This window comes from Rattus rattus, chromosome 14, assembly GCF_011064425.1.
Source record: "Rattus rattus isolate New Zealand chromosome 14, Rrattus_CSIRO_v1, whole genome shotgun sequence".
In the NCBI taxonomy this organism is placed as follows: domain Eukaryota; kingdom Metazoa; phylum Chordata; class Mammalia; order Rodentia; family Muridae; genus Rattus; species Rattus rattus.
The window spans coordinates 11,063,351-11,090,504 of NC_046167.1; the positions used below are offsets into that span (position 1 = coordinate 11,063,351).

The following is a 27,154-nucleotide window of genomic DNA, read 5'->3' on the forward strand; positions in this document are numbered from 1 at the left end:
AGCTTGTCAGATCATGTTCCCACACTACCATTCCCAGGTGATGTTAAAAAAAAAAAATCTTTTCTATTCCCGCTTAAAACATGTGGTAAGAAATGGCGCCTACAGTAAGTGCACCCCAGAGAAAAATATTACATAAAACTCCCAATGGTCATTTGTGGACGTCAATTATTTTTGCTATTTCTGCCTCAAGTGGCAGAATCTAGGCACCTGCTATGACCACTGTTTCTCCAGGAGCCTGCACCCCCTTGCACTCCTCACCTCTTGTATTCCTCTCCCCAAAACACCATTCCAAGCACCCCCTTTGCATATAACTTCCCCCTCCAGCCCCCAGGATAGGGGTAAAGAATTGAAGTTTGCTCCATCCCATAGTCGTCTCAGCAGTCCATTCTCAAATTTCTCCCCGTTTGCTCGCAGAGCGCGGATGGGTAAGTTCTTCACCCCCTGCTAAAAGTTGCCTAAAATCCGCGCCTGGCCCTGGCACCGCCCGGCTCTCAGACTGAGCGAGGGCTGGCCGCCGAGGAGCCGCGATCCCCGGCTTATTTCTAAAGGCAGGCTCGCCTCCCGGAGCGGCGGAGGGAGGCCCCGCAGAGCGCGGCGTCCGCCCGGGGGCAGCTCCGCGGGCCCCAGGCGGCCACCGACGCTGAGCCGCGGCCTCCGGGCCACGCCGGGTCGCCGCGCGGCCGAGTCCAGCAGTGGCGGCGGCCCCCAGGGGATGGCGGCGGCCCGGCTCCGCCAGCAGGTGGCCCCAGGGTCCCGGCGGCGCCGCCCCCGCCGGCGCGGCCCCTCCTCCCGCGGGGGCGGTCAGCGCCCCGGCCGCCGCTCCGCACCCGCCGCCGCCGCCCTCCTCGGCTCGCCGCGTCTCCCGGGCCGCGTCCGCAGGCTGAGCCCAGGCGGGCCGCGGCGAGCACCCCGCAGCTCCGCGCCCCCACCCCGCCCGGCTCCCAGCGGAAAGTTGGGCTGCGGCGGGCTGCGTTCGGGAAAAAGCGAGGCGACATGAGGGGGCACCGAGGGGTCGCCTAAGACACGGGGAAGGCGGCGCCGCGCGCGGGGACAACTTCGCCCCGGGCGCGCAGCCCCCGGCCGGGCTCGCGGTGGTTCCTCCCGTCCCTCGGCCTCCCCCGCCGATCGCGACGCGGACCTTGGTCCTGGCGGCTCCGCGGCGGTGACACGAGCCCGCCTCAGCGGCCGCCTCAGTCTCCTGCCGTGCCGCCACCTTGCCCGCACCATGGAGTTCTCGGAGAGGAAAAGAAGCAGGAAATCCCAGAGCTTCAAACTGGTGAGCCGAGGTAAGCTGCCGGCCCGGGGACAGCGGCGGGAAGCCGGCGCCGCGCACCGCGCACTCGGCCCCGCGCGCCCGGCCGCCCGCGGGCTCCACGCCGGGGCGCGCCCGCCCCGACCCCCTCGTCCCCGCCCGAACCCGGGGCCCCCGCGGGCCGCACACGCCCCGCCGCGGGGAAAGTTGTGCCTGAGGGGGACCCACCGGGTGTTATTGAAGGTAAACAAGTCGGAGGGCACGTCAGGAAATTAGCAAACAATGACACCGGGGAGCCGAGCCCGCTCGGGGGTGCCGCCGCCGTGGCCGCCGCTGGGCTGGGGTGGCTGAGGGTTTGCCTGGCCGGCAGGCCGAGAATGGACTGGGATTTGTTTTTGTTTTCGTTTTTTTCCCCCCCACCCAAAGAGAAGGAGGGGAGAAAAAGATGATCATTGTTCTTTTTAAGAAGAATCAGCTCATTAGGGAATCGAAGCTCAAGGCAGAAATTGTTGACATACAGCATCTTTTCCAGTTGAGTGATTTGGGTGGAAAGGTAGTTTTAAGACTAGCTCGAATGCCAGCCAGACAAGTGTCATCATAAGAAGAAAGAGAAAAATCCAGCTAGGTCCTGCAGACTAACAGGTGTACAGCACACTCTTCATAGGTGTTTATTTTGTCAGGGGAGGAGAAAGTTGAATAGTGTCTCCTCTGGGTTCTGTTTCTTGTTCGAGTCCATCTTCCTGATTTGAATCTTTAAAAGAAAAATGATGACAACTCTAGATAAGGAACCCACCTGTCAAAATGTCGAGTATCACCTTAATAAAAGAGAGAGGTGATACCTTCGCACCCCACCCCACCCCACAGTGGCACAAGCCCTAATATGAGCCCACCCTCTTTAAATATCTTTGAATCAACTTGGGTCAAAGCCAAACCAGAGAAGCTGTCCACTTTGCCTGGGTGATTTTTATCTAGCATTAGCATCTGAGGAAAGAGCCACATGGTTGTTCCAAGGGCCCCCGGCAAAAGTCACGTGTAAACAGGTGACTATTGGAAGGTGGTTGCAAGGGACAGAGTTTTACCGAACTGGGCTAAGCTGAAATGAGGATTTTATAAAGCTCACTTTTGGCTAGTCTGGAAATGGTTTAATTATAGACATTTTTGAGACTCTGCTCATCTGTGTTTCCCCTAATTTAGTTTTGTACTGTTTAACCATAGAGTAGTGCATGTATTCAAAATATTTGGCGACTCCTTGGTATCCACCTCCCCAGCAGGGGTGTTGACTCGAGTTTTGTACTTTGGAAGTGTCTCCATGTGTGATGGCCCTGTTGATACAATGTGTTCCATTCAGGAATAGAGGTTGTTTTCTTCCTTATGACCCCAGGAAACAACTACTCTATCTTAAAAGAGAGGGTCGTTTTATCATGTTGTCCTGTGAGAGCTAAGGCAAACAACAAAAGACAAGCCCACCCAAACCTTGGATAGTTGTTGAGAAGGGACCTCTATTTTCATACCCGGGAGATCTTGCTTTGTAAAAAGCTACAGCACCAAAATGCTGTGGCTTCCACAGGAGACCGTAAGCTATATTTGAAAATTTGATTAACATAAGGAGTTTTTCCTTTCTTTCTTTCTTTTTTTTTTTTTATGCTGAGTGATTCTGCTATTCGGGTGCTTTTCAAATTTTTTTGGAAGACAAACTATCACAGGTTCAGTTAGGGCAATAATTGAATGCAAAAGATTCACTTAGGTGAAAGGTGAAAGTCTGACTTCCTTTCAAAGTATACTTTTTAAAAACAACACATCAATATCTTTTTTTAAAAATACGGGCTTTACTTTTAAGCTGAGATTTTCTGGGTAAACTGAGAAAAGAGGCAGTTCAGAAGCATACTATTGATATGCTCACCAAAATGGGTTGTGGAAATAAATCTGGGAAACTCCATTGGCCTGTGATTTGGCAAGATTTTCCTCTTTCTTTTCTTTCTTTTTACAAATATTCTTGCTGTGAAAACTGTGGCCAAGCATACCTGTTTTGTAGAGGCAAAGTAACATTTCAAGATCCTGTACGTCACAGTAAGCCAAGGTTTGGTGATTACTGTTAACTACAATTTCTGGGAGAGCTCTTGAAAATATACCTGTAAATTATACATATGGGGACGGGAGTCTTTAACTGCTCATCCCTATATGTTGCAGTCATTAAAATTCTAATTTTCGGTTATTTTCTCATGCCAGATTATCACCATGAGGTGTATAAAATCTCAGAATTCAGCAACGATGTTAATGGGGAGACCAAAGAGACACAACCCATTTTCTTAGGTAGGTTCTTATATCAATTAATTTCTCGGCAAAAAAAAAAAAAGCATGGCGTGTGGCCATTTGTAATTTCAGGGGGGTGAGGGGGAGGAGATTGTGGGAGAACGGGAAGTGTCTGCCGCTGCTTAATGCATGACATTCTTTTCAAGACCTTTTATTTTACAGATTGCCAATATATCCCTTATTAACATTGCTAAAAGTTGTAATTTCAGACATAAATGTTTATTAGTGTCTACACACAGTGCTAATTATCACTCAGTCACAGAGCCAGATGCTGACTGCGCAGTTTCGCCACTCGACGCTCACCCCATTTACATTGCTTACTCGCTGGCATGCTTCACTAGCAATAGTTTGTGTAATTGGGGCATTACATCTTTGACATCTGGATAACAGAAATTCAATTTCCAGGAAGCCGCTATTTATTTGGTTTTGCTTCTGCCTTGGGTGGGATGGAGGATGGATGGGCTGTCTCATGATAATGTCCTCTTACCTCTATGGCCCGGTGGCTTCTCCTGCCATGACACAATTAAATGAAATCTATAGTTCAAACAGTGTAAGGAGAATAAAAGTGCAATTGTCTGCCCCCACACCTCGTGATGGTGCCTATTATTCCCCAAGAGCTTTGCGTTTGCTGGCTGTGTCTTCCTCACTAACGTTTGTGGTCAGGGAGGAAAGATGACTTTCTCCTGTCACCACCCTTCCTGGTTTACCTACCTCAGGGACAGAGGGAGCAAAGGCAGCATCCTCTAAACCTTCTGACAAGTGCCCACAGATATGTAGGTAGCCAAAAGTGTACCCTGTTTGCTTGTGTATGTACAGCTTAGGCATGAGGCAAGTACATGGAGCATCTTTCGTGTACAGCTTGTTATTTGCAGCCTTTGAGCCAAAAATCAAACTGCCCAGGATGCTTCCTCTGAAAGCGTTTATCAAGGCAAAGTGCAAGGTATATGGTGACATTTAGCTTCAACTTTGTCCATCCTGGACTCTCGACAACCTCAGGTAGTAGGGCGAGGGCCAGGCCTGCAGAACCAGGAAAGAGAGCCTGTGGAAAATCAGGGTAAAAGTGGGTAAGAGGGCTTAAGAGCAAGGGCCAGAACTCAGTGACTGCGGATATCTGTGCTAGTTTGGCCGCTTAGATGGAGATTACTAGTTTTGTTTTGTTTCAGATTAAAACATTGTAACGACTGTGTAGGGTATTTTTGCCCAAGATCTCGTTCTCTGTTTTGGTTTAAGGAAGAAAAAGGGTGCAAAGGGCAGGCAGAAGTCACACTTACAGAGGAGAAACAGACAATCCGTTCCGACCAGAATGAATGCCATAGGCACTTGGGTCTTTCCAGTAAGGCAGGGAACAGACCCAAGACCAGCACCATTCCCAGCACCTACTGACTATTATGAACACTGAACACTAAAGTCAAGTGAGATGCTATGGCCCAGAAAAACCCCTCTCAGATGAGACTCCCTTCCGTGCTCCGACCTGGTGAGATGAGTTCTCTAAGTACCACTTGAAGCCATCTGAGAAAAATGAATTTGCCTTCTGGTAGAAAATTTACATTTCTCATGCAAGTGGAACATCACGTCCTGGATTTAGTTCTTGTCCAGCAAAGGTCTCCTGGCAGCTCCTCCCTCTTAGTTGCTTGGAAAACAGTAGCGATGTTAGTAACGGATTGTGAGGCTGAAAGGCAGGATGAAGGTCAGGATGATGCTAGCTCTGGGAACTGAGTGAATGCAAGCTCTGGGGCGGGGCTAACGTTCTTTCTTCCTTGTTTGAATAGAAGATTCGGGAAATATCATTAAGGAGCCAGACTTTTGAGTCCATCTTGACCGTGGTTTGTAGAAAAGCCTTTGACAAAGAGTTCGAGGTTGAGGGAGTACCTGTTCTGGGGAAAATCAGATCTGGTTCCCAAAGGTCCTCTAGGCCCATTAAAAAGAAGTGCAGATGATTTGAAAACAGTTTCATAGAACAGAGATAGTTACAGATGACATCCGAAATTAAGAATTTTGTTGCTGACAGTTTGCCTTCCTCTTCTTAAAACACAGATGCTACTTTGTAAATGGCTGAAGCCTATTCATTCCTAAGGGCATGGATCTGGAAGAGTTGATACTTAGATACTCCAGAGTCCTAAAAAGTACTAGCACATAGCTTCCATGACTTTACATAGGACGTTCTGTATTCAGACATGTGTGTTCTCTGCAACAGTCTACATCTAGAAGATTCACATACGTGTCTCAGGGAAATAGAGAGTACTCTAGAGTTTGGCAGAATCCATCAAATCTATGGCTTTGGAATATTTTTAGGCTGCTAACTAATGCAATATATCCGGAGTGGTAAAGTAGCTCCCTAAAATGGGTTGTGTAAGTGCTTTGGGAGTTGCTGACATGTTTTTGATTTGATTAAGGGTTAGAAGAGGTAAATTTACCCTGTGGACTTTGACTTTCTCAAGCCAGTTCTTTGAAACTACAGTAAAGATTTGAGCACTGTTTGAAGGGAGACCAACGGTTTAATCAACTCTACAAGTGTTTCTGTGGGGAAATCCTGTGAGTTGGATTTCTGGAATGTGCATGCGATCAGAAATGGGTAGGACAGGGACCCTGCTCTGGGGACCAAAGTCCTTTGGGGGACGGGAGGGGTTAAAACAGTTCTGGAATAAAAGGTACCATATGCGGTCACAACAGCGGAAGCATGAATGAGGCACGCAAGGCTCTTTATGTGAGTGTTCAGATTCAGTCCCCACAGCCCATCTGTACCAGGGTCAATCATCCGCATAGATAGATAAGGCTTAGAGATGTTGAGGAAGACACCAAAGGTCACTCCGTGGGACTTAACCTAAGGGGAATCCTAGGGCAAGTTCTGCCTGAGCGTTGAACACCCCATTGCCCGTGGCTTCTGCCTCAACAGGAATTAAACAGCTTGGGAAGGATCAGGGAAAGAAAGGCTCTAGAGCTAGTTGCAAAGGTAGGGTGGGGAGGTAGACCTTGAACTACTGAGATTTGCATAGGGAGAAGATTCCCCTGGGAAGGGAGGTACTGGCCAACAGACTGATAAGCAGAGGGCATGCCTACAATTAGGTCATAAATGAGGGTTGAACTTTAGAGAGTATTCTCCTGCTATCTGGGAGTCCTTCTGTAATCATGGCAGTTATTACCACCCCCAAATAATGTATGAATATGGATATGAAACAAGGAGAGCTGAAGCTCAGAGTGAAAGGACATACCCAACTTCTAACTTCTCCTCTGCCCAGCCAAGCCAAGGGTTATTGAAGCTGTAGCTAGAAGAAAGACACTTTTTAATGAGGCAATGTATTCGTCGTCACGGTGATACAAATATTAAATGAAGTCCCTTTTTATACTTTAGCTTTTAGTTCACTTTTATTTTTGTAGGATACGCGTCTGAGGCTCATTTCTTTTTCAGGTGTTCAAGTCTCGTTAATTTATTCGCTTAGCAAATATTTATGGAGCTCCTGTTGCCGGCGTGCCCACCCCTGTGTGTGTTGGTCTTTTTCACATTTCATTCAGTACCACGTCTTTCAGCAGATGGAGCACAGGGTTCAGTAGTGATGCTGTTTGATTTGGGGTCCAGATCTCCGAATCTTGTAATCGATTCCTTGATTAAATACTACCCCTACTCAGGACTCCAGAATCTCACTCAAGAGAACACACGTAAGACTTCCGCATGAAGGAACTTAGTCCCTGACCACCATGCAGTGCTGCTGTTTGGAGAGCTAGGATGGCCACTCTTCAAGACCTAGGGATTAATCAGCTGGGTCCCACCTCAGTTCTTGGGTGGCCCCCCAAAGTAGTGCCTGAGGAAGGAAGGGAACCTTCCTTCCTGATGTTTCATCATGTATCATGACAAGAGTGGGGTGCAACCTGAGAGTCAAGGGAAATGGAAAAGAACAGAACCCTGGGATCTAAACTGCACTCACGCCTCTTACCAGAAGCTTCACGCACAGCACCACACCCACTTAATGGCCAGTGTACCTGTCCTTGTATCAGTACAGCTTTTCCTTAATGGCCCAATGAGGAGACAACTCTGTGTACTCAGGATGCAGCAAACATAGGTAGCATTTATCAAAAGTCAGGTGCGGTATAACATTAAGAACTTTGTTCGTTATTCCATTCATTATCCTAATTAGAAACACTGTTGTTTCTATTCTGGGGGAATTTGGGAGTTTACAGAGATGCTCAGTTGCTCAGACCTAGGATGTAAACCAGTGTGTCTTCCCACAAATCCTGCCCTTGACCACATGCTCTGCTTAATTCTGATGCACTCCCCTGCAGGGCCCTAGTCATGAACTACTGATAAAAGGAGAGTGAAGCTGTCCCCAGAAGGGTAAAGGAGATTCAGAGACCCTCCCAGGCCCCTATAGAGCCCCATTAACCTCTAGCTTGCTAGAGTACTACAGTCATTGTAAACATTGAACACCATGGTTTCTAAGACTGCAGTCAGCACCAAATGTGCGATTGTACTGAAGCCCCCACCCCTCAGACTTCAGACAGCTGCAGTCTGCTTCACTCTTAGAAAGGCTCTTGGGCACATTAGATACATTGTAGCTTTGGACGCCAAGTTGGTCATTCTTAAGCTGCTACTGTCTACCCAGAGGCAGGAGGCCATTGGGCTAGCCTTGTCCCACCACTTTCCTTAGTCATAGTTACAACTACTGCTATACTAGGAAATAGACATTGGTCCTCCTCCTGCTTTATAAATGTGAGACTAATCTTGGAGATAGAAGTGACTTGCATAAGGCCACACAGTACTTGGCAATTGACCACACTTAAATTCAGGTGTCTTAACACCGTGCTCTGAGGTCTTTTCGCCATGGCAGGACTGTCTCTAATGCTTTCCTCATGAGCTGCTCATGTGAGCTGATCTGACCGAGTGGCTTCTCTGCAGAGACTACAGGATCAAGTTTGTCTCTTAACTGAGAATTCAGCATCCATCATTTGTCCAATCCTGCCAGCACTTCCCTGCTTCCAAATGCCCGCTCCCCAGCAAATGGCACATCTCTAGATGGAGAAGGGCAGCCCAGGTAGGAGGTAGTTAATAGTTTAGACCTGGAGAAGCTCAGGAACCTCTGAGGAAGAGAGGGTTGTTCATGGTCTCCTTAACTCATCATGCTTCTGAGAAGACATTTCCATCTGTAGATGAGAGAGGTGGGTCTGCAGAAGTGTTCACTTGCCCTGGGCAGAAGTGTTCCAGTAATGAGAGCTGCGTTTGAATGTGGTCTGGGCAGATCTTTTCTGCTTCTGCTTCGAATAGAAAGTATTTTTGCCATCCTCCTCATCTTCTGCTCGTTGTCTTCCAGGCTTACCTTTCTGTTCTTCTCTTCTATTTCATTTTTCACTGGAGAAAAAAATGTTCTGTGCCAAAGTGGTCTCTTCTCATAACCTCCAGGAGCTCCTTGCTTTCTTATCTCTGCCCTCTTACTCAGGCTGCTTCTGCTGTCTGCGCTCTCCCACCATGCCTGTCCCAGTTCCAGACTCCTAGCAAAATCCAGTCCGTTCTGAAAGTGTTCAAAGTTTAATTCCAGTATTGCCTAGGCCACACGCTCTTCAGTTTATAACCCAGCAGAGAAAAAGCAGACTTAGGTTCAGAAAACTTCAGTTTGGTCTCAGGTCAACAGTTAATAACCCTGAGCAGCTGCAGAGCTGGCTCAGTGAAGAGCACTGGCTGTTCTTGTAGGGGTACCAGGTTTGACTCCCAGCACCCACATGACCCTCGCCGGCATCTATAACTCCAGTTCCAGGGGAGCTGACCCCCCCCCCGTTCTATCTTCCACAGACCCTGCATACATGTGATACACGGATACACGTGTAGGCAAAACACCCACACAAATTTTAAAAATAAAATTTAGAAAATTATACCTTGAACAAAAAAACTCTTGAGAAAATTTCTTTATCTTCTGTGATAGAGTAGCACTGCCTGCCAGACCACTTCGTCAGATTCTTCTTGAGCATACAAAATCCTAAATACCATCTTTCAAACTGGAAAGTTCTGTGCTCTTACTTTGTGTATTATATCTCCTTTCCAAATCTAAAGCGTTTTTCTTCTGAGTGTTTTCCTGCTGAAAACTAGCATCATTCCTTTCGAAGTACTTAACACTCATGGCCTCATCTTTATTTCTTTCTGTGCCTGGCTTTATTGTAGTCCAGGTAACGGTGCAGATCCTTCCTCAAACCTGTTTGAACAGTTGTCACATCGGACTGCTCGTTTATTTTCATCATCTCTCCTGATCTGTCCTGATGTAGATTATCTAAACCTAGAGGCTAGTGTGGCCTGGATTCCTCTTTGGATTCTCAGAAGCACTTAGTGTAGTGTTGTGTTTATAATGGTGCTTGCCTAGTAGGTCTTTGTTCATTTAAGTACACGAACAGATCAGACGTTGCTGCATAAAAGCCGGAGATCTGTCTTAGAACACAACACCCTATTGAAATTTTAGCAACAGCGGATAAACCAAACTTCAGTGTTTCATAGAACCTTGTTGAGGAAGTTCTTGTAATCTACCATGCTCAGTCACTGTTCTGGTGCTGGGATAAAACACCATGACTGAGGCAGTTTATAAAGGACAGTATCTAATTGGAAGCCTGCTTACAGTTTCATAGGGTTCATCCGTGGTCATCATGGTGGGAAACATGGTGGCAGGCAAGCAGGCATGGTGCTGGAGCAGTTGCTAAGAATTGATCCTTAGTCAAAAGACAGAGAAACACATACAGAGTGCTTGCTTTAAAACTTCCAAAGCCCACCCAGTAACATACCTCCTCCAACAAGGCTGTACCTCTTTTTTATTTTTTTAATTTTTTAAAGATTTATTTATTTATTATATATAAGTACACTGTATCTCTCTTCAGACACACCAGAAGAGGGCAACAGATCTCATTACAGATAGCCATGAGCCACCATGTGGTCACTGGAATTTGAACTCGGGGCCTCTGGAAGAACAGTCAGTGCTCTTAACCACTGAGCCATCTCTCCAGCCCAAGGCTGTACCTCTTCATCCTTCCTAAACAGTCTGTCACTGGGAAATGCATACAAGCCTATGGGCACCATTGTTGTTGAAAGCATTATACATCTTAAAGCTAAAGTTTGGGTTTTCTGATCTTGGTCTGTGAGATACAATTTGAATTTTTTTTTTTTTTACAAATCTAGAAAAGTTCAAAAAGGAAATAAACTTGTGTGTAAAATCTAGTAATGTGTTGAAGATCAAAATTAAAAGGCCATATGCTCTGCTAGTATGGAACCTTGCCATGATACCGGAACCTTCATAGAAGCAAAGTGCATAGGCTAACACTGACCCATTGAAAAATTGATCTTACTCTATCTATCTAGTTCTCAGAGTCCACACAAAGCAGATTTTTTACTTAAAGAAAAATACATCATACAATTCCAGCAGTAAACCTAGCAGCCATCATCACCTTCCGGGGCAACAGATCCTATGTGCACAACTGCTCAAGTCACACCTTCCCAGGGGTGCCCTACAAGGGACGAGAGAGACTGATGTCACCTGCACCCACTCTCGAGGACCCCCACAGGGCATTATCTGTCTTGAGAAAGGTTGCCTTTCTGTGGAGGCTCTGTGTGCTCCAATACTGTTCTCTGGGTGAGAACGTAGATGTCATGTCTTACTTCTACATCAATTGCGATTAGGCAATTAAAAAATGTCCTCAAAGGGCAGAATATGAGGCGTATGCATGCGCATACGCGTGCGCGTGCGCACACACACACACACACACACACACACACACATATAAAGATTTTGGAACTTTGGAACGGTGTATTTTGCACCTCAAAGCTTAAAATAAGCCTAGAACACTGATACAAGAAACCTTGTGTGTGTGTGTGTGTGTGTGTGTGTGTGTGTGTGTGTGTGTGTGTGTGTGTTTTGCAGATTACTGGAGAGAAAACAACTTGGAAAGGATGGGCCGGGAGAAGGGAGTCAGTCTGGCCATGCCAGCAGCCCAAACCTGCAGTAGTTGATTCAGGGAACATCTTTAGCTTCCTCCCAGCATCATACACACCTTGACTTGCTCCCTGCCTGACACTGGCATACCCCATCATTTTAATACTTTCTGGTTAAGGCCCACACTCCTTAGCATGGTAAGGCCCCCAACACATATTGTCTCTTTCCTGTTTATTTTTTTTTTTTTTTTTTTTTTTTTTTTTTTTTGGTTCTTTTTTTCGGAGCTGGGGACCGAACCCAGGGCCTTGCGCTTCCTAGGTAAGCGCTCTACCGCTGAGCTAAATCCCCAGCCCCTCCTGTTTATTTCTGATACTTCCCTTCTCAGCCCCTGTGCCCAGCTACACCAGCCACTTTGTGCTCTTACAGTGGGCCTGCTTCCTCAAACTGTCGGCCATGCACCTTCCCCACCCCACCTCCACCCCCACCCCACCCCGGCCCCCCTTCCTTCTTCACCGGCTCCATGTCATTCCTGAAGCATCCTTTAGGTAGTCAGCATGAACCTCCTCCCCTGCCCCTTTATGGGATCCCTATTAAAGTAGAAATGTAAAAAGTTTAATTATGGTTCTCTCCTGCTACACTGTAACCAAGGGTTAGCTCTGTCCAGCACGGCTGTTCTCAGAAGGAACATCAACGGCTGTTTGATGAATGAAGAGAGAAGAGTCTGGTTTTAGACTTGGGTTTAAGTGAAACCATCTCATTTGAAACTTTGTTACTCGACTTTTTTTTTTTTTTACCCTGGTGGAAATTTACACATATTTAGTAACTAACTGGACTCTCATTTCAGAAGTAAAATATGTCAACTGTAACAATGAGATGTTTAGTTTTAATTGTGTATGCTTCATTAGGTTGATAAGAACTCCCCACCCCAACCTGTCCCTCTGAAATAAGAAGCTGTTCTGTGGCCCTGTGTATTATCCGTCTTCCACCTCCGTGGCCTTAGACTCCCACGGCTTGTGAACGCGCCCCTGAAGTATTGCAGTGCATCCTGCTGTGTCCTGCTGGTTCCAGTCTAGAGTGGCCTCTTCCACCTTGTATGTGGTCCTCTGTTCTTTATCATTCCAGGCTCAGCAGAAGTCTCCTTTATAAAAGCAAGACTTCTGAGTTTAACAATTACAGTTTTCCCAGTCCAAAACTCGGCACAGGGCAGGTCCTTAATAACTGTTTTTGAGTGGATGAGTGAGTACCATGTTGAAACATGCTAACTATAATTTCCTACCAATTGCCAGCTAATCTGAGTGAGATGCTACATGGAGTAGAGACAGCTCTCCTGTATAGCAGTGTCCCACGCCGTAGTGCAGTGAGGTCTTCTTTCTGTCCTTAACATGTTGGCAGCATAAATATGCATAAATGTCAGTAGGTTATAACAATCAAACATGCTTCCCACATATGTGACCTGCAGCATAGTTCTTAACAAGCCATAGTGTGGCATAGTCATTTGGGGGCAATTTAGCTTGGAACAGAAAAAGCTGTGGTGGTGCACCAGGCAAGTCTGTCATTGTGTGGCAATCAAAGAATATCCTTACAAAGCTAGGATGCTACAACACCGCCATCTGCCCAAGGCCTGTGCCCATCGTTGCATATGTGGTTTCTTGGTGGAAACCTTGTCATGTGACACAGCACCGTCCCATGTGACACAGCACCGTCCCATCACCCACAGCCTGCTGAGCACTCTTGCCTTGTTTGGTTGTTGTCTTATCCTTCTTTGTCTCTCTCTCAGCTGAGAGGCTCTGATGAACGGATTCAGCCTCAAGCAGGAGAGATGGAGGGCACATTCCATTCATGGTCAGGTTACTGTGCCTCCTCTCTGCACAATGGACAGCTTATTACATGTGTACTTGACAACATATTTAAAATCATTGCAAAGTCGAGACAGATTTTTCTTTCCTAGTCCAGACAATCACTATCCTTGTAAATAAGAACTCATAAAATTGTTCTCCCAGGATTACATTTTTTCCCAAGCATGTACAAATATACTGTGTCATTTGAGTTCCAAGGGTTTTTTACAATGTTTTTTACTTGGAAATCAAATTTTATATCTGAAAGGTTAATGGAGAAAACTAATTATGCTATCTGGTAACCAAATGTGTGATGAGACATTTGTCTCTGTAATTAACATCAAGGAACTTTTATAGTTGCATAAAATCGAGTGCTACGTAGAGTAGGCTGTGAGCATTTGTTTCGACGAGGTGTCCAAAACAGAGATGTTTATGGATGATATAAAGTTGAACTGAAATGGAATGCAGGTGTCTGCGCATCCCTCCCTCAGCATCTCTCATTGTTGAAGTGGAAGATTAATAACTTTACTTTGTCATGATGAAATAAGTGATCTGTTCTTGGAACAGTGGTGCGGTACATCAGTTACTCAGTAATTCCAAGAATTTATTCTGTTCCAGGAATAATATCCTTAACAATTTATTTTTACAGAAAAAGTTGAAGCAACATAATAGACTATGAAGTTGTGTATGTGGTTAATAGAATTATATCTCAACCCTGACTTTACGCCTACAGATAAAATGCACAGAGTCTCACACACACACACACAAAAAAACGCAAGGTTAAGATACAACTAGAAAGCACAAAGTCGGGGGAGGCAGAAGTAAAGGTTCCTCCATTAACACTAACTCATTCTCACCGCACATATATAATTTTTTCGATTACAGCAAGACTTTAATGAGCACCTTAATATGCACCACATGAACCGTGGCTGGGAGCTGCCGCCGTGGAGGTGTTAGCTTCTGCATTTCTCCACAAGTTCAGTGTCCTTCCTTTGAAGGCTCCTCAGGAAGGGAGAGCCTAGTGCTGGAACACAGTGCAGATGTGTGGCCCCCACCTGACCCGTCTCCCCCTGGGTTACTCTGACAATTCTTCATGTGAAAGTAGAGGGAAGAATTTCTACCATCTTCCACCTTGGATGCACTAGTGGGATGAAACATATACTTCCCTTGTGAAAAGCTTTTCCTAAGACAAGACTGGCCAGAGGCATGCAGTGGCCCTGTTCGCCATCCTGTGCTTGCTTGATAGAAAGGAGACATTTCTTCAGAGATGCCACAGTTGCCCGTTTACTTCTTGGGGACCAGTTTTTAAAAGCTGTCCTTAACCGAATCTTCCCATCACGTCTCTTAATATAACTTCTTTCTATTCGTTGTGCAGCTGTCTATTGAACAGACACTAATGTGAGACCAAAGAGATGTTAAGCCCACTGGCTTGGATCCCAAGGGAACTCAGAATACCAGGGCCTCTGGGGAATTCAGGAACATAGCCCTCTTGAAAACGGCCTTTTCTTCCACTTCACTGTTTTTAATGGGATCCTGGGTGTGTGGAAGAGTAGGTCTCTGCGTTCATGCATGTTTCTCGTGTTTTCTTGAGCTCCCTTCCATCTGTGTATTCATTTTGTCCTATTCTGATGTGTTCGTTTTGGTTTTTGTCTTATTATATTTATTTTATCATTATCCCTTGGAAGCCTGTTTGTTTTCTAACGAGGGGACAGAATGGCGAGGATCTGAATGGGGAGGGAGGTGGGAGGAACTGGGAGGAGTAGAGGGAGGGGAAACTGTAATTGGGATAAATTATGTGAGGGGGAAAAGGTCTATTTTCCATAAAAGGAAGAAAGAAAAAGAGAGAAAATGCCATTTTAGCTGAGACCTAAACATGGAGCATGAAGGTTTGATGACAGAGGTTTGATGGCACAAGTAGAGATTGAGACAAGGAGGAGCTTCCGGACGCTGGAACCCCTGGAACCTCTGGAAGGCCTTCACTGTATTTAAAGCAGTGGGTCTGCTGGCTTGACAGGACGGTCACTAACTAATTAGATCTATTGAATTGTTCTGAAGGGAGGTCAGACATTACCTATGTGATTCTAATGTGCACCGAGACCTGACTGCTGCTTCTGTGGACATGGGGGTGGGGGAGAGGGAAAGCGGCAGAAACCAAGACTCCAGAAATGAGCAAGGAGTCCAGACGTGGAAGCCAGCGAGCAATGTTGGGGAGCTGGGGCTTCATCCTAAAGTTTTTGACATCTCACAGCAGAACATGGTATGATTCAATTTGCATCGTCGGAAAATCCCACTCAGGTCAGGGTGGGATAGACTGGGGAAGAATGACTCTGCGGCTCTTAGGCAGAAGTCTCATCCAGTGATGATGGGAGTGAAGTTGTAGCAGTGGGGAAGCATCCTGGAATGATGACGTCATGGCACGATGACGTAATGATGAGAACATTGATTCACTGCCTGGAGGAGGGGGAAACAGGAGGAGAGGGGAAGGGGCAGGAGTCGGGAGAGGAGAGGAGTGGGAGGGGAGGGAAAGGAAGAAGGAAAGGGGAGGAGAGGAGAGGAATAGTTCCTAGCTGTCTGACTTGTCAGCTGAGCTGGTGCCATTTACTAAGGCTTGGAGATAGGTAGAGTCAGAGCTAAATAAAGCTGTGTTGTGGTAATGTTTAATCCCGAAGGGAGAAGAAGTGGGAGGAGGAAGAAGACACCGTGGGTTAGGAGTCAAGAAAGCGTGGTCCTAAGGGCTGACCAATTGGAGTTAAGAGCAGCCCAGATAAAACATAGTCAGTAATAACTCGGGGCTATTGGTAGGAAAGTAGAGTCTAATAGCATAGATGGTCGATTGTGAGGTGTCTGAGAGAGGCTAGTAGACAATTGGATATGTGGGTCTGGGATCCTGAAGTGAAGTCTGCCCTGGAGTTCTGTACACAGATGGCCAGTGGAACCAAGTGAGAATCAGTAACTCCAGAAAGAATGTGGAGAGCAGGAAGACACCTGAACAGGCATCCTGGAAAAAAAAACCAACACATTAAAGGTAATGCTCTGTAGACCAGTGGTTTTGACATAGAAATGGGTTGTGATACCAACTTAGTGGATTATCACCAACACTGAGAGCAGTAACAGCAGCAGCAGTAAAGATAGATAGATGGATGGATGGATGGATGGATGGATGGATGGATGGATGGATGGATAGATAGATAGATAGATAGATAGATAGATAGATGGACACTGAGAGCAGTAACAGCAGCAGCAGTAATGATAGATAGATAGATAGATAGATAGATAGATAGATAGATAGACAGACAGACAGACAGACACTGAGAGCAGTAACAGCAGCAGCAGTAATGATGGATTGATGGATGGATGGATGGATGGATGGATGGATGGATGGATGGATAGATTATAGATAGATAGATAGATAGGGATGGATGGATAGATAGATAGATAGATAGATAGATAGAAAGATAGATAGATAGATAGATAGATAGATAGATAGATAGATAGATAGATAGACAGACAGACAGATAGATAGATAGATATCTTAAAGTGCATACATGCAAGCCTAATGAATTAATGCAATTCATGAAGCTGTCATCACATTTGTGTGCAGGGTATCCATGTTCTGGGTTGTCATGGAAATGTGTTTCTTACTTGAACCGTGGCCGGGAAGTTTGGAAGCTACTCACTTAAGCTACCATTGCTTAACTCTGGAGATTTCCCCCTAGTCTTGCTCATGGAAGGCTGCCACCCTCCAGGTAACTTTGGGTGCAAGGTTACCTGACTTCTGTGTGACCTTTAAAGAAAAAGGCTGCAGATGTGACCCGTTTCCATCATCATCAATGTCGCTTATCTTGAAAACAAAACCGTGTCACGGCATGTACATTTAACTTGCAATGTTTAATAAAAGTTTTTAATTACTGAAGAAATGTAATACAGTCAGTACTCGGCCATGTTCACATTTAACTGATGATACCGATATGGAAATTAGCATCTTGGGTAGCCGAGCTTTGCACTTGTGTATTAGAGCTCTGTCAGAAGATTTCTGTACAGTAGATTAGAGGATCAGCATTTCAAATTATATTGAAAAGGCTGTGTCTTTCCAAACAGTAGGTTATGAATATTTCATCTCTCACTGAATGAAGGCAAAGATTTTATTTACTGTAGGAACTCGGAAGCGTCTTGTTTTTGTTGTTGCTTCTCTCTGTGTGTTTGTGGCTGATTTTGGTTTGGTTTGTTGAGTTACGTCGCTCTTTTCTTTTCTTTTCTTTTCTTTTCTTTTCTCCTTTCTCGTTCCCCCCTGTTGGTTTCCTTTACCCTCATGGTGCTGGGATTTAGAGACAGCTCCTATCCACGATCTTGTTATTTTTGCCCTGTGTGGATTGTCAGCCTTTTTTTTTTTGCTGTATGTGTCATAGAACCAAGAACGTAAATACATTCTGATTCTACTTCTCTGAATAAAACATTTGTTTTTCGCGAAACTAACAGAGTTGATGTGAATCAAGTTTCTAATTTAAAGGGAAATTTATAAGCCTCGTTCTTCAACTGGATTATTATATTAGCACAGCGAAGTCAGAACCCATAAAGACGGTCCCAGAAAGACTCCACGGCTATCCCCATGTATGGTGACATAGCTAAGTGAATAAGGTGCTCACGGGCATCCGGATGATGGGACAGCAACTAGAAAGCCTAGCTCAGTGGTTCTCAACCTTCCTAATGCTGCGACCCTTTCATACAGTTCCTCATGTTGTGGTGACCCCAACCATAAAATGATTTCATTGCTACTTCATAACTGTAGTCATGCTTCTGTTATGGATTTATGCCGTGATCATGCTTCTGTATGAATAAGCAAATACTGTCCCCAGTATTTCCCTAAGGAAATGAGGCTACAGCGGCTCCCTTGTCCTATGTCCCAGACAGTTGTTGAACTGTTTCTGTAGGGTTAATTCCGACATGGGGGCTTGCCAAATCTCTTTCCAAAAAGGTATTTTGTTTTGTTTTTACCAAATTATCTACCTACCAGGGAGATATGACAGTGTGCGTATCCCCACTCAAAACCGACTCTCGTGAGTCTGTGATATTTGTTTGCCAAACCAAGGATAATGAGTTTCGCCTTAATTTTCATTAATCACCAGAGACATAAGGGATGTAAAATATTTATCAAGTCCTTTGTTCCTGTTGTGAATTATTTTTTGCGTCCTTGTCTAGTTTTCAGCTTATCGGAGTCCTCACACATGCGACAACATATTTACGGTCTAGATGCTCTTATCTAGTATCTGACTCACCAACTCAGTAGTCTTTAGCTACTTTTTGCCTCTTTCCTGTACCATGGCATTCAGACTATGCTGTGTGAAGCCCTTGGAGCTCTTGAATGTCCTCCAAGGCCTTACAGGAAGCTGGGATCTGGCAAGGCCTCTCCAGCAGAGCTGGCTGTTCCTTCTCTATTGGGGCTACACTGAAGACTACAGTTTAAAAGGAGGGTTCACACAGAAAGCCGTCCCTCCTCCTGTCAACCGTTCCTTCTCAGACCATGTTTTGCTGAGTTGGAACCCAATCTTGCACGTCCCTGGTAAGCACACCCCCCTCCCTCTCATTCCTACCCTCCCCCTCCCACCCCCACCAAGAGATGCCGGTTGGGAGCCTTGATAATATTTGCCTGTTAATCTAAGTCTGGAATGAGGTGCTAATCTCAAGTCCTCTCACAGTGGAGTCCACTTCAAATTCCTTTTCTTCCAGTCCACTGCAGAGATCTGCAGTGAGGAAAACTGCACCACACGGAGGCACCTGCCTCCCTTCCGTTCTTTCCTCCATCGAAGCTAGCATGTGACAGCCTAAAGCTTCGTCATCACTAGGACACGGTTCCACACAGGTGTCTTATACATGTGTCCAAGGGGAAGTATTTGAGGCCATTGGTGTAATCCTGGCCAGCGTCCCCTGTCCCACTGATAAGCTCAGCTCTCTCTGTATTTACTTTACCGTGCCATTACCTGAAAAAATGCCAGGAGTCTCAAGCATGTGTGAAAAAAGGACCCTCCTGGTATTGCGCAACCGCCGCCACTGTCTGGTTCCAGGACATTTTCATCATCCCCAGCAGAAAAGCGTTCTCATTGTTAACCTCTGTACAGAGGCTTCTGTGCACTGGCGCTAGCACTCAGGAACTGGAAAAGCCAGCCCTCTAAGACTGTTGCCTACCCTCCAGCCTGGAAGCTATTTCCTCAGTCTGCTTTTTTCCCTGTTGATGAAGAACAGTCACCAATTCAGTTGCCTGTGGCCTCTTTCCTGCTCCGTGGCATTCAGACCTGGCTGCTTGGAGCTCCACCTGTAGTGTAGTTTCATTATCCCAAGTTTCCCCATAGCCTCTTTAAAACGAAACTGGACATGGCAGTGTAGTACAAAGCTAACCACAGGAGCACATACGACTGTACCCCAGCTTCCTGTGGTTCGGGTCCTGCTAAGGCAAGTGCATGGTGGGAGGTTGCACATGGGGACAGGGAGAGTGAGGAGCGGGATTCTTAGTTGCCACAGCGACTGGGAATTCAGGAGTAGGTTTCACACACCTTCTAGGTTAGACTCGAATGCAGTCATACCGCCATTAAGGTTTAAATGTGTGATTTGAACTGTCTGCGTGCTCTTGTACGTTAAGAGGAGATCTCCCGTGTCCATGTAAGGTGGTCAGCGATCTTTGGAATGGTTAGTGGTGCTCAGAAGCCCTCCGAACAGAGTGGTCAGCCAACTGCGGAAGTAGCCCTGAAGTTTTGCCTTCCTGGTCAGCTTTACACGGTTACGTTTCCAGGTGCCTACTTACTTTCTGGCTTTATCAGAGCAAGGTCCTTGGGGCCTGTGTCGGAGTTCAGTGAAAGCATGGATGCTAAGGCTGTAGCTTCAAGCCCAGCATCGCAAATAAGTAAGCATGTCAGTGTATTCTCACGTCTGCAGAACTCTCTTTTTATAATTCTCTGGCGGCTGCTACCATCCATTCAGGTCCACAAGCTACAAACCCTGGTGTTATCTGTCATTGATTTTTCTTTGACATCCCTCCCAGGAGTTAATCATCAAGCCCTTTGGACTAAAGTTCTTCAATGTCTCCTTCCCTCTTCCCACTCCTAGCTGTGTCAAGAGCTCATCCCTATGTAAGCTTTACCAACACTCTCCTGGATTCCTCTCCACACGTGAATGAGTTTCTCCATCGAGTTCCCAAATTGTTTTTCTAAAGGACTTATCTGATCATCTCTTATCTTTCTATTGGAAGATACCAAATCTAAGTTAACTAGTACAGTAACTCATTGTCTCCAGAGTCGGCTTCTTGCTCAGCCTGGCAGCTGAGGCCACTGGTGAGGTGATGGCCCCGCTGCGATGCCCTGCCACACCAAGCTGTTACTCAGGAACAGTGGCTGGTGGCACGTCTCTGTGGACGTCTTCCTGAAGGTAGAATCGGTGATGTTAGGAGCCAATGCAAGCCAGGGCCATTCTCCCCATCCGATGAGAAGGAGAGAGAGAGCAACTTTGATCCAGGAGTTACAGAAAGAACAGCATCTTCACCAGAGGACCATGACTCAAGATGTCTCTGCAAATAGTCAGGCAGTTTGGTGACTAGAGTCCTAGGACACAGAAGAGACGTGGTGATGGGGCCTGGGAGAACTGGGAACATTTTTGAGAGCAATAAATCAATACAAAAAGAGTTGGGTAGGGATGTTAAGAAAGTTGGAGGGGGGGCGTTTTTCAGCTTGTGCCTGGTGATTCCTGCAGCTCTGAGACCCTGATCAATCCTGCTGAATAATTTATTTGATTACCTTTTCACATTGTCCTATTAATATATTACTTGTTTATGCCCTCCGTGTTGGTATCTGTTTTCACTAGGCCTCTTGGCCTCTTTCTGTCTTATAAGCCAGTTCCTAAAGTTTCTTTGTTTAAAGGTATATGTGTGTATGTATATATGTGTATGTATGTATGTATGTACGCACGCATGCTCTATCTGCATGTACACCTGCATGTCAGAAGAGGGCATCAGATCCCACCACATGGGTTTTGCCCATGTGGTTGCTCAGACTCGAACTCAGGACCTCTGGAAGAGAAGACAGTGCTCTTAACCACTGAGAAGAAGAAGACACATGAAGATGGCCTGTTATCTTTTCCTTGTGGCCCCCAGACTGAATGTCCTGTCAGGCATAGCCTGGCCACATAGTGACTCTGTGTGGGGCTGTTGGGCTGTCGTCTGTGACTTCTTCATGTGAAGGAATGTGATGTAGCGGTGTCAGCATCGAATGAAGGGTAGGTAGAGTTCTGCATGTAGTGCTTTCTGGACCTTGTCCCCTTCAGTTACTCTCTGCCTTATTTTGTCCAGTCTCTTACGGAAACTGGAACCTACTGACTCAGCTGGATCAGCTAAGTATAATAAGTATGTCGGTTATTATAGGTGGCACTCAGATAGTAAGTGGCTCGAGGGACCCGCCTGTCTCCCTCTCCTCCCATGTCCAGCCCTGGAGATACAGGGGCACACTGTCATGCTCAGCTTTTGCGTGGTACCGGGGATTTGAACTCAGGTCCTCATAAACATAAAGCAAGCCCTTTGCTGACTGAACCATCTCTGGAGCCCCTCCAGTCTCGAAAGGAGTTAAATTATGGCTGTTTCACCAATAAGACAGCTCATGTGTCTTCTTCTCTTGTGACATCACCATGCATGTGCACCACAGATCGCCAAATGCCAGTGTATAGTAAATGTCCCCGAGGCCTTGCTTAAGAAACTAAAAGAGGGGGCTGGAGAGATGGCTCAGTGGTTAAGAGCACTGTCTTCTCTTCCAGAGGCTCAATTAGAATATGGTTTCTTTTGTTTGCCTTTCCTGGGTAGATTAGTCTCTTGGAGTCGAGCATAAGTGAGGATGCATGGGGGTTTGGAAAGACATCAGGAATTCACAGGTTTCCACATAGAATCTCATTTCTCCAAATAGAACCCCACTCCTGAGACATTGCTTCCCGGATATCTGTGCACAGAAAAAAACATGGATGCATTAGACCCAGGAAGATGAGAAGTCAACAGATACTTTAATTTCAACCAAAAGAACCGAAGCACTTGGAACCCACCGTGATAGATTAGGCTGGGGCCTATCTATCTGATTAGATTATCCGAAGACACATTGCTGCCTCCGGAGGTGTTAGTGTTTAATTAACCAGCGCCTTGGAAACCATGAATAGCCTGAACCCTGTCTGGACTGCTTCTGCATACCCCTTAGGTTACCTTAGGTCACCGTAGCACAGCTCCCAGGCAAATCTTTATAATTCGAGAAACTAAAATAATTTGTCTGGTAGACAGTGGCAAGTCAGTGCAGTTGAGAGGTGAACCCAGATCTTGGGAGGAAATCACCCTTATCTACCTGTTCCACCAACCACTCCCTACGTTTGGGCATGTGTGTCAGTCCGTCTGTCTGCCCGGTCTGTAGACTGACTCAGCTGTTTCGTAGTCCTTCAGCAGTCACCAGGTCGCATTCTGAACTTCTGCCCCATCTGTCCCGAATGTGCAAGCCAAGCGCTTTCCCTCTGTCGGCGGCCAGGCCAGGAGTTCTTCTACCCTGGGAGCACCGGCAAAGGCAGTGGCCTCAGTTTCTCCCCACTTTTCTGGATACATCCAGTACCCAAGCCCCTGTTCCTGAAGACTAGGTTATCCATGAAGGAGCCCAGTCTGCTTCTTCTAAGAAAAACTTCTCATCCGGTCCTTTCCCCACCTTCCTTCCTCTGGTCCCTCTACTGGCTTCAGAAGAGAGTTCTGCAAGTGTCTGCAGTTTCCGATTTTCTGTTCTTTGGAATGACCAGTCCTCTGCCCACCTTGAGCCGGCTTCCTTAGCAGCTCCGCTTTCACCCTGCCCTCCCCCTTCTGGAGGTTTGTCTTTCTGTCTGTCTGTCTCTCTCTCCTCTCTCTCTTTCTTTCGTTCATTTGTTCATGCATTCTTTTTTTCTTTCTTTTGTATTAAATAAGATGTTTTTATTATGAAATACACTATTTTTTTTGTTCTTTTTTTTTTAAGATTTTTTTTATTATATGTAAGTATACTGTAGCTGTCTTCAGACACACCAGAAGAGGGCATCGGATCTCATTACAGATGGTTGTGAGCCACCATGTGGTTGCTGGGATTTGAACTCAGGACCTCTGGAAGAGCAGTCAGTGCTCTTAACCACTGAGCCATCTCTCCGGCCCCTTGTTCTGTTTTTTTTAATTGGATATCTTATTTATTTACATTTCAAATGTTATCCCCCTTCCTGGTTTCCCCTCCGCAAGCCCCCTATTCCCTCCCCTTGTTTCTATGAGGGTGCTACCCCACCCATGTACCCCCACCTCACCGCCCTACCATTCCCCTACACTGGAGCATGGAGCCTCCACAGGGCTAAGGCTCTCTCCTCCCTTTGATGCCCAACAAGGCCATCCTCTGCTACATATGTGGCTGGAGCCATGGGTTCCCCCATGTGTACTCTTTGGTTGGGGGTTTAGTCCCTGGGAGCTCTGGGGGAGTCTGGTTGGTTGACGTTGTTCTTCCTACGAGGTCCCAAAGCCCTTCGGCTCCTAGCTTTGTCCTTCCCTTAGAAGACGTTTAGACCTTGCGGCCACCGCTTACTACCAGGTTCTTCCTGTACGTGTGCCATCTTCTTTCTTCCTTTTCTCTGGGCTGCTGTGCATTCTGGGCATCAACACAACCAAGAAATGGAAACAAACAAACAAATAAAAAACCTAAAACCTCCAGTTGTATTTTTTGTCTTAATCCTCACGGACTCAAGCTCTAGAACAGCGAAATCGTACCATGACAAAGCATCTTTGCCCTTAGAATGTTCCAGAATCTTTGTTCCTTTTCTTATCTTTTCTTTCTTTTCTTCTTCTTTTTTTAAATGGTAGTAATACTTTATCATAGAATCTTATCTCCAACTCAGGCGAACTTTGGTCAAGAAGCGTCTTCCTCTCCCTCTCTCCCTGTTATCTATAAGGTCAGTGCAGGAGGTGCCCAGGCACTGAGTCAAGAACCTGTTAGCCCGACTGAGGGAGGCCATCTCTTTCCAGGAGCCACAGGTGACTGGAAAGGCAGCACCTAGCCATCGCCGGTGAAGACCAGCCTGTGTTCTCCATGGCCAGCCTGGCCAAAGGATGGAGAGCAGGAACACAAAGGAAAGATGCGTTCTCCTGAGCTGAGCACAAGCTGTTAAGTGGGGGGGAAAGCCAGTGCCTGACTGAGATTTCACTACACCTGCCAGGGCGGGGGAGGGCGCACTTCCAGAATTCCCCGGACTCTTCCAGACACACCCCGCCCAACTGACTAGCGGGAGCGGCATAAATTTTGTTGACCCTGTGATATTTAAACCATGCTTGGTCGTTCATCCTCATAAACGATGGAATGTGATTTACTTTTTTCTGGATTATAACCTTGCTGGTGTTTGAAATAGAAAAAAAAATTTTTTTTTCTACCAATCAAGGTACTTCTCAATAATGTGTTAATGCGTAATATAAACTTAGGCATGTGTTTTTTCCCAGCATTCTGTTCAACGTGAAAGGCAGAATTAATGTTTTTGTTACCATCTTCAAAGTTGAAGGGGCTGGGGTGTTGCTCAGTGGAAGAGAACGTGGTTAGCATGGGTTGGTCCCCAGACTCCGCCCCTCAAACTTTGAAGTTCTTATTTCAAAATAGCTTATAGAGTTTCCTTACACAATAGTTGGTAAGAAAATACATTAACAAACTGACTATCTAAGCAGATACTACAGTACATAGGGGATTTTTTTTTTTTTTTTTTTTTTTTTTTTTTGCAGCTACCAGGTTCTGCCTGTCTGGAAAATCTGGTTCATATGATGCTAAGTGTATTAAAATATCACTATCTATTTATTTACGACGTTACATTTTTTTTAATAGCATCCTCTGTCTTTTTTCTTTTCCTCACATTTTAAATTTTAAGCATTTATTAGGATGCCTTCATGAAGGTATACGTACTATGAAATAAGATTTTCCATGCTTCAGTTAGACGAAAGCACACTTCCTCGCTAAGACAATATTGTTACCGTAGAGTTTAAGGTGCTGCGGGGCTGGGGAGGTAGTGACAGTGTAGCTCACCTCCTGTATGGAGCAGGCCCCGGGCTTGGCCTCAAGAGAGAAGACAGGGTATTTGTAATACCTTGCAATATCAGTGTAATCGTGTAGTTATCTTTAGCAGGAGTTATTAAGTGTAAGCATAGCATAGATGACTCTCCCTGCTGGTCCCACCTTTGGTCTTCTGTCACTACTTCTTACGAACCCTCCCTCGTCAAATACTTCCAAAGAGGAAACCGAAGGTTGGTTTCTGATCCTACACTAAAGAAAGCTTTTTCACTCAGAGAGAGGACCTGGCCAGGAAATTATGTAGATGAGATGTGTCAGAGCTGTGATCTTGAGGGCCTAGCCAGTTTTCCTTCCTTTAAGCTTCGTGAATGATTTCAGAGCGTGGAATCCGTCTTCTTTGCCGTTTCCAAAGGGCCATCTGCCCTGGAGGTTATGGTAGGGCACTGGTTATGTTTCGGTTTCTTTTGTTAAATTACAGTGCTAACTTTGACCTTGTTTCCATTAGGAGACGGAAGCATGGAAATTAAGAAACAAATTACGGGGATGAGAAGATTACTGAATGACCGTACCGGGAGGATCTATCAACGTGTCGGCAAAGAAGGGGAAAAATTAAAAGAAGAGCCCCAGGATGTGGATTTAGTCTGGCCTCAGAGATTGAACTCCTCCACGGAGGCCCCGCAGGGCCTCCACCCTCCTTCACGTGGGGCGTGGAATGAACTACCAGCCCAAAGCGGGCAGTTCTCAGGGCAGTCCGGTCCACGTTCTAGAACCTTCCAGAGTCAGCCCCACATCTCTGCAAGTTCCAATGGTACGGTTGCCCTACAATATTTAGAATATCGTGGTGGGTTTGTTTTATTCCTAAGTACTGAGTTCATCCTTTGAGATCAATCTGTGACACCCTCCACTGGTCACCGCCCTTGCTGGGTTCTTTGTAATTTTCTTGTGTGGGACTGAGAATAGAATGCAGGATTTCACACCCGCTAGGCCACTGTCGACTTCTCCGCGCCAGCTCCCGCACTGTGTTACTTTAAAAAGGCCAAAGGGGAGGATGGAAAGAAAAAGTCTTAAGTGTCTGAAAACTCCCGAACAGAGAGTGAGGAAGGCCAGTGGGTCTGTGTTTTAAAAAAAGAAAAAAGAAAACAAAAAAGCAGGTTTCCGGTAGAGTTTTAATGACATCAGAATTCTCATCCACCAGCACACAGATGATGCTGTCACCAGAGACTGGCATTAATGCAGAAGCAGCTTCCTGGCTGTGCGTTGTGTTACTAACGCATACCCTTGCTTCTCTCTTTGCTTCACTTCCTCATCAGAGAGTCCTAGTTAGTGATGCTTCACAACGTCAACTTTTGTACAACTTTTCCCTTCCTCCTGCTCCAGTGCGGAATTACTGAAACTCAAGCAAAGTTCTCCTTTAAAGCAGCAGTTCTCAACCTGTGGGGTGTGACCCCTGGGGAGTCAACCGAGCCTTCACAGGGATCTCCTGAGACCATCAGGAAACACAGATGTTTATGATACGATTCATAAAAGGAGCATATAGTTATGAACTAGTAACAAAAAAAAAAAATTTATGGTGGGAGGAGGTCGTCACAACACGTCTACCAAAGTTGTCACAGTATTAGGAAGGTTGAGAGCCACTGGTTTAAAGTAAAATTTCTTTGAAATCACTGACGGTTAAGTTGGGGGGTGGGGGTTTTTTGATTTTTTTCCCCAAAGATTAGGGAAAAGAATTGATACTTTCCTTGATAATATTTATCTTCAACCCAGTGGCATTGGATGTTGTTTGGTTTATAAGTTATGCGTGGGTGTACGGATCTG

General features: G+C 45.9%; 1 protein-coding gene across 3 annotated transcripts in view; it reads left to right on the forward strand.

Moving 5' to 3' along the window:
• The first annotated feature begins 827 nt into the window (after window positions 1-827).
• Window positions 828-27,154, forward strand: part of Bend7 (BEN domain containing 7) — an 81,508-nt gene continuing 55,181 nt past the window's right edge. For 2 of the 3 annotated variants that reach the window (XM_032884957.1, XM_032884958.1), the window contains exons 1-3: window positions 828-1,286; window positions 3,479-3,562; window positions 25,845-26,147. In XM_032884957.1, the coding sequence (XP_032740848.1) occupies window positions 1,226-1,286; window positions 3,479-3,562; window positions 25,845-26,147 (448 nt within the window). In that variant the 5' untranslated portion in view covers window positions 828-1,225. The remainder of the gene's footprint in view (window positions 1,287-3,478; window positions 3,563-25,844; window positions 26,148-27,154) is intronic. The other variant, XM_032884955.1, reaches the window with a different exon arrangement.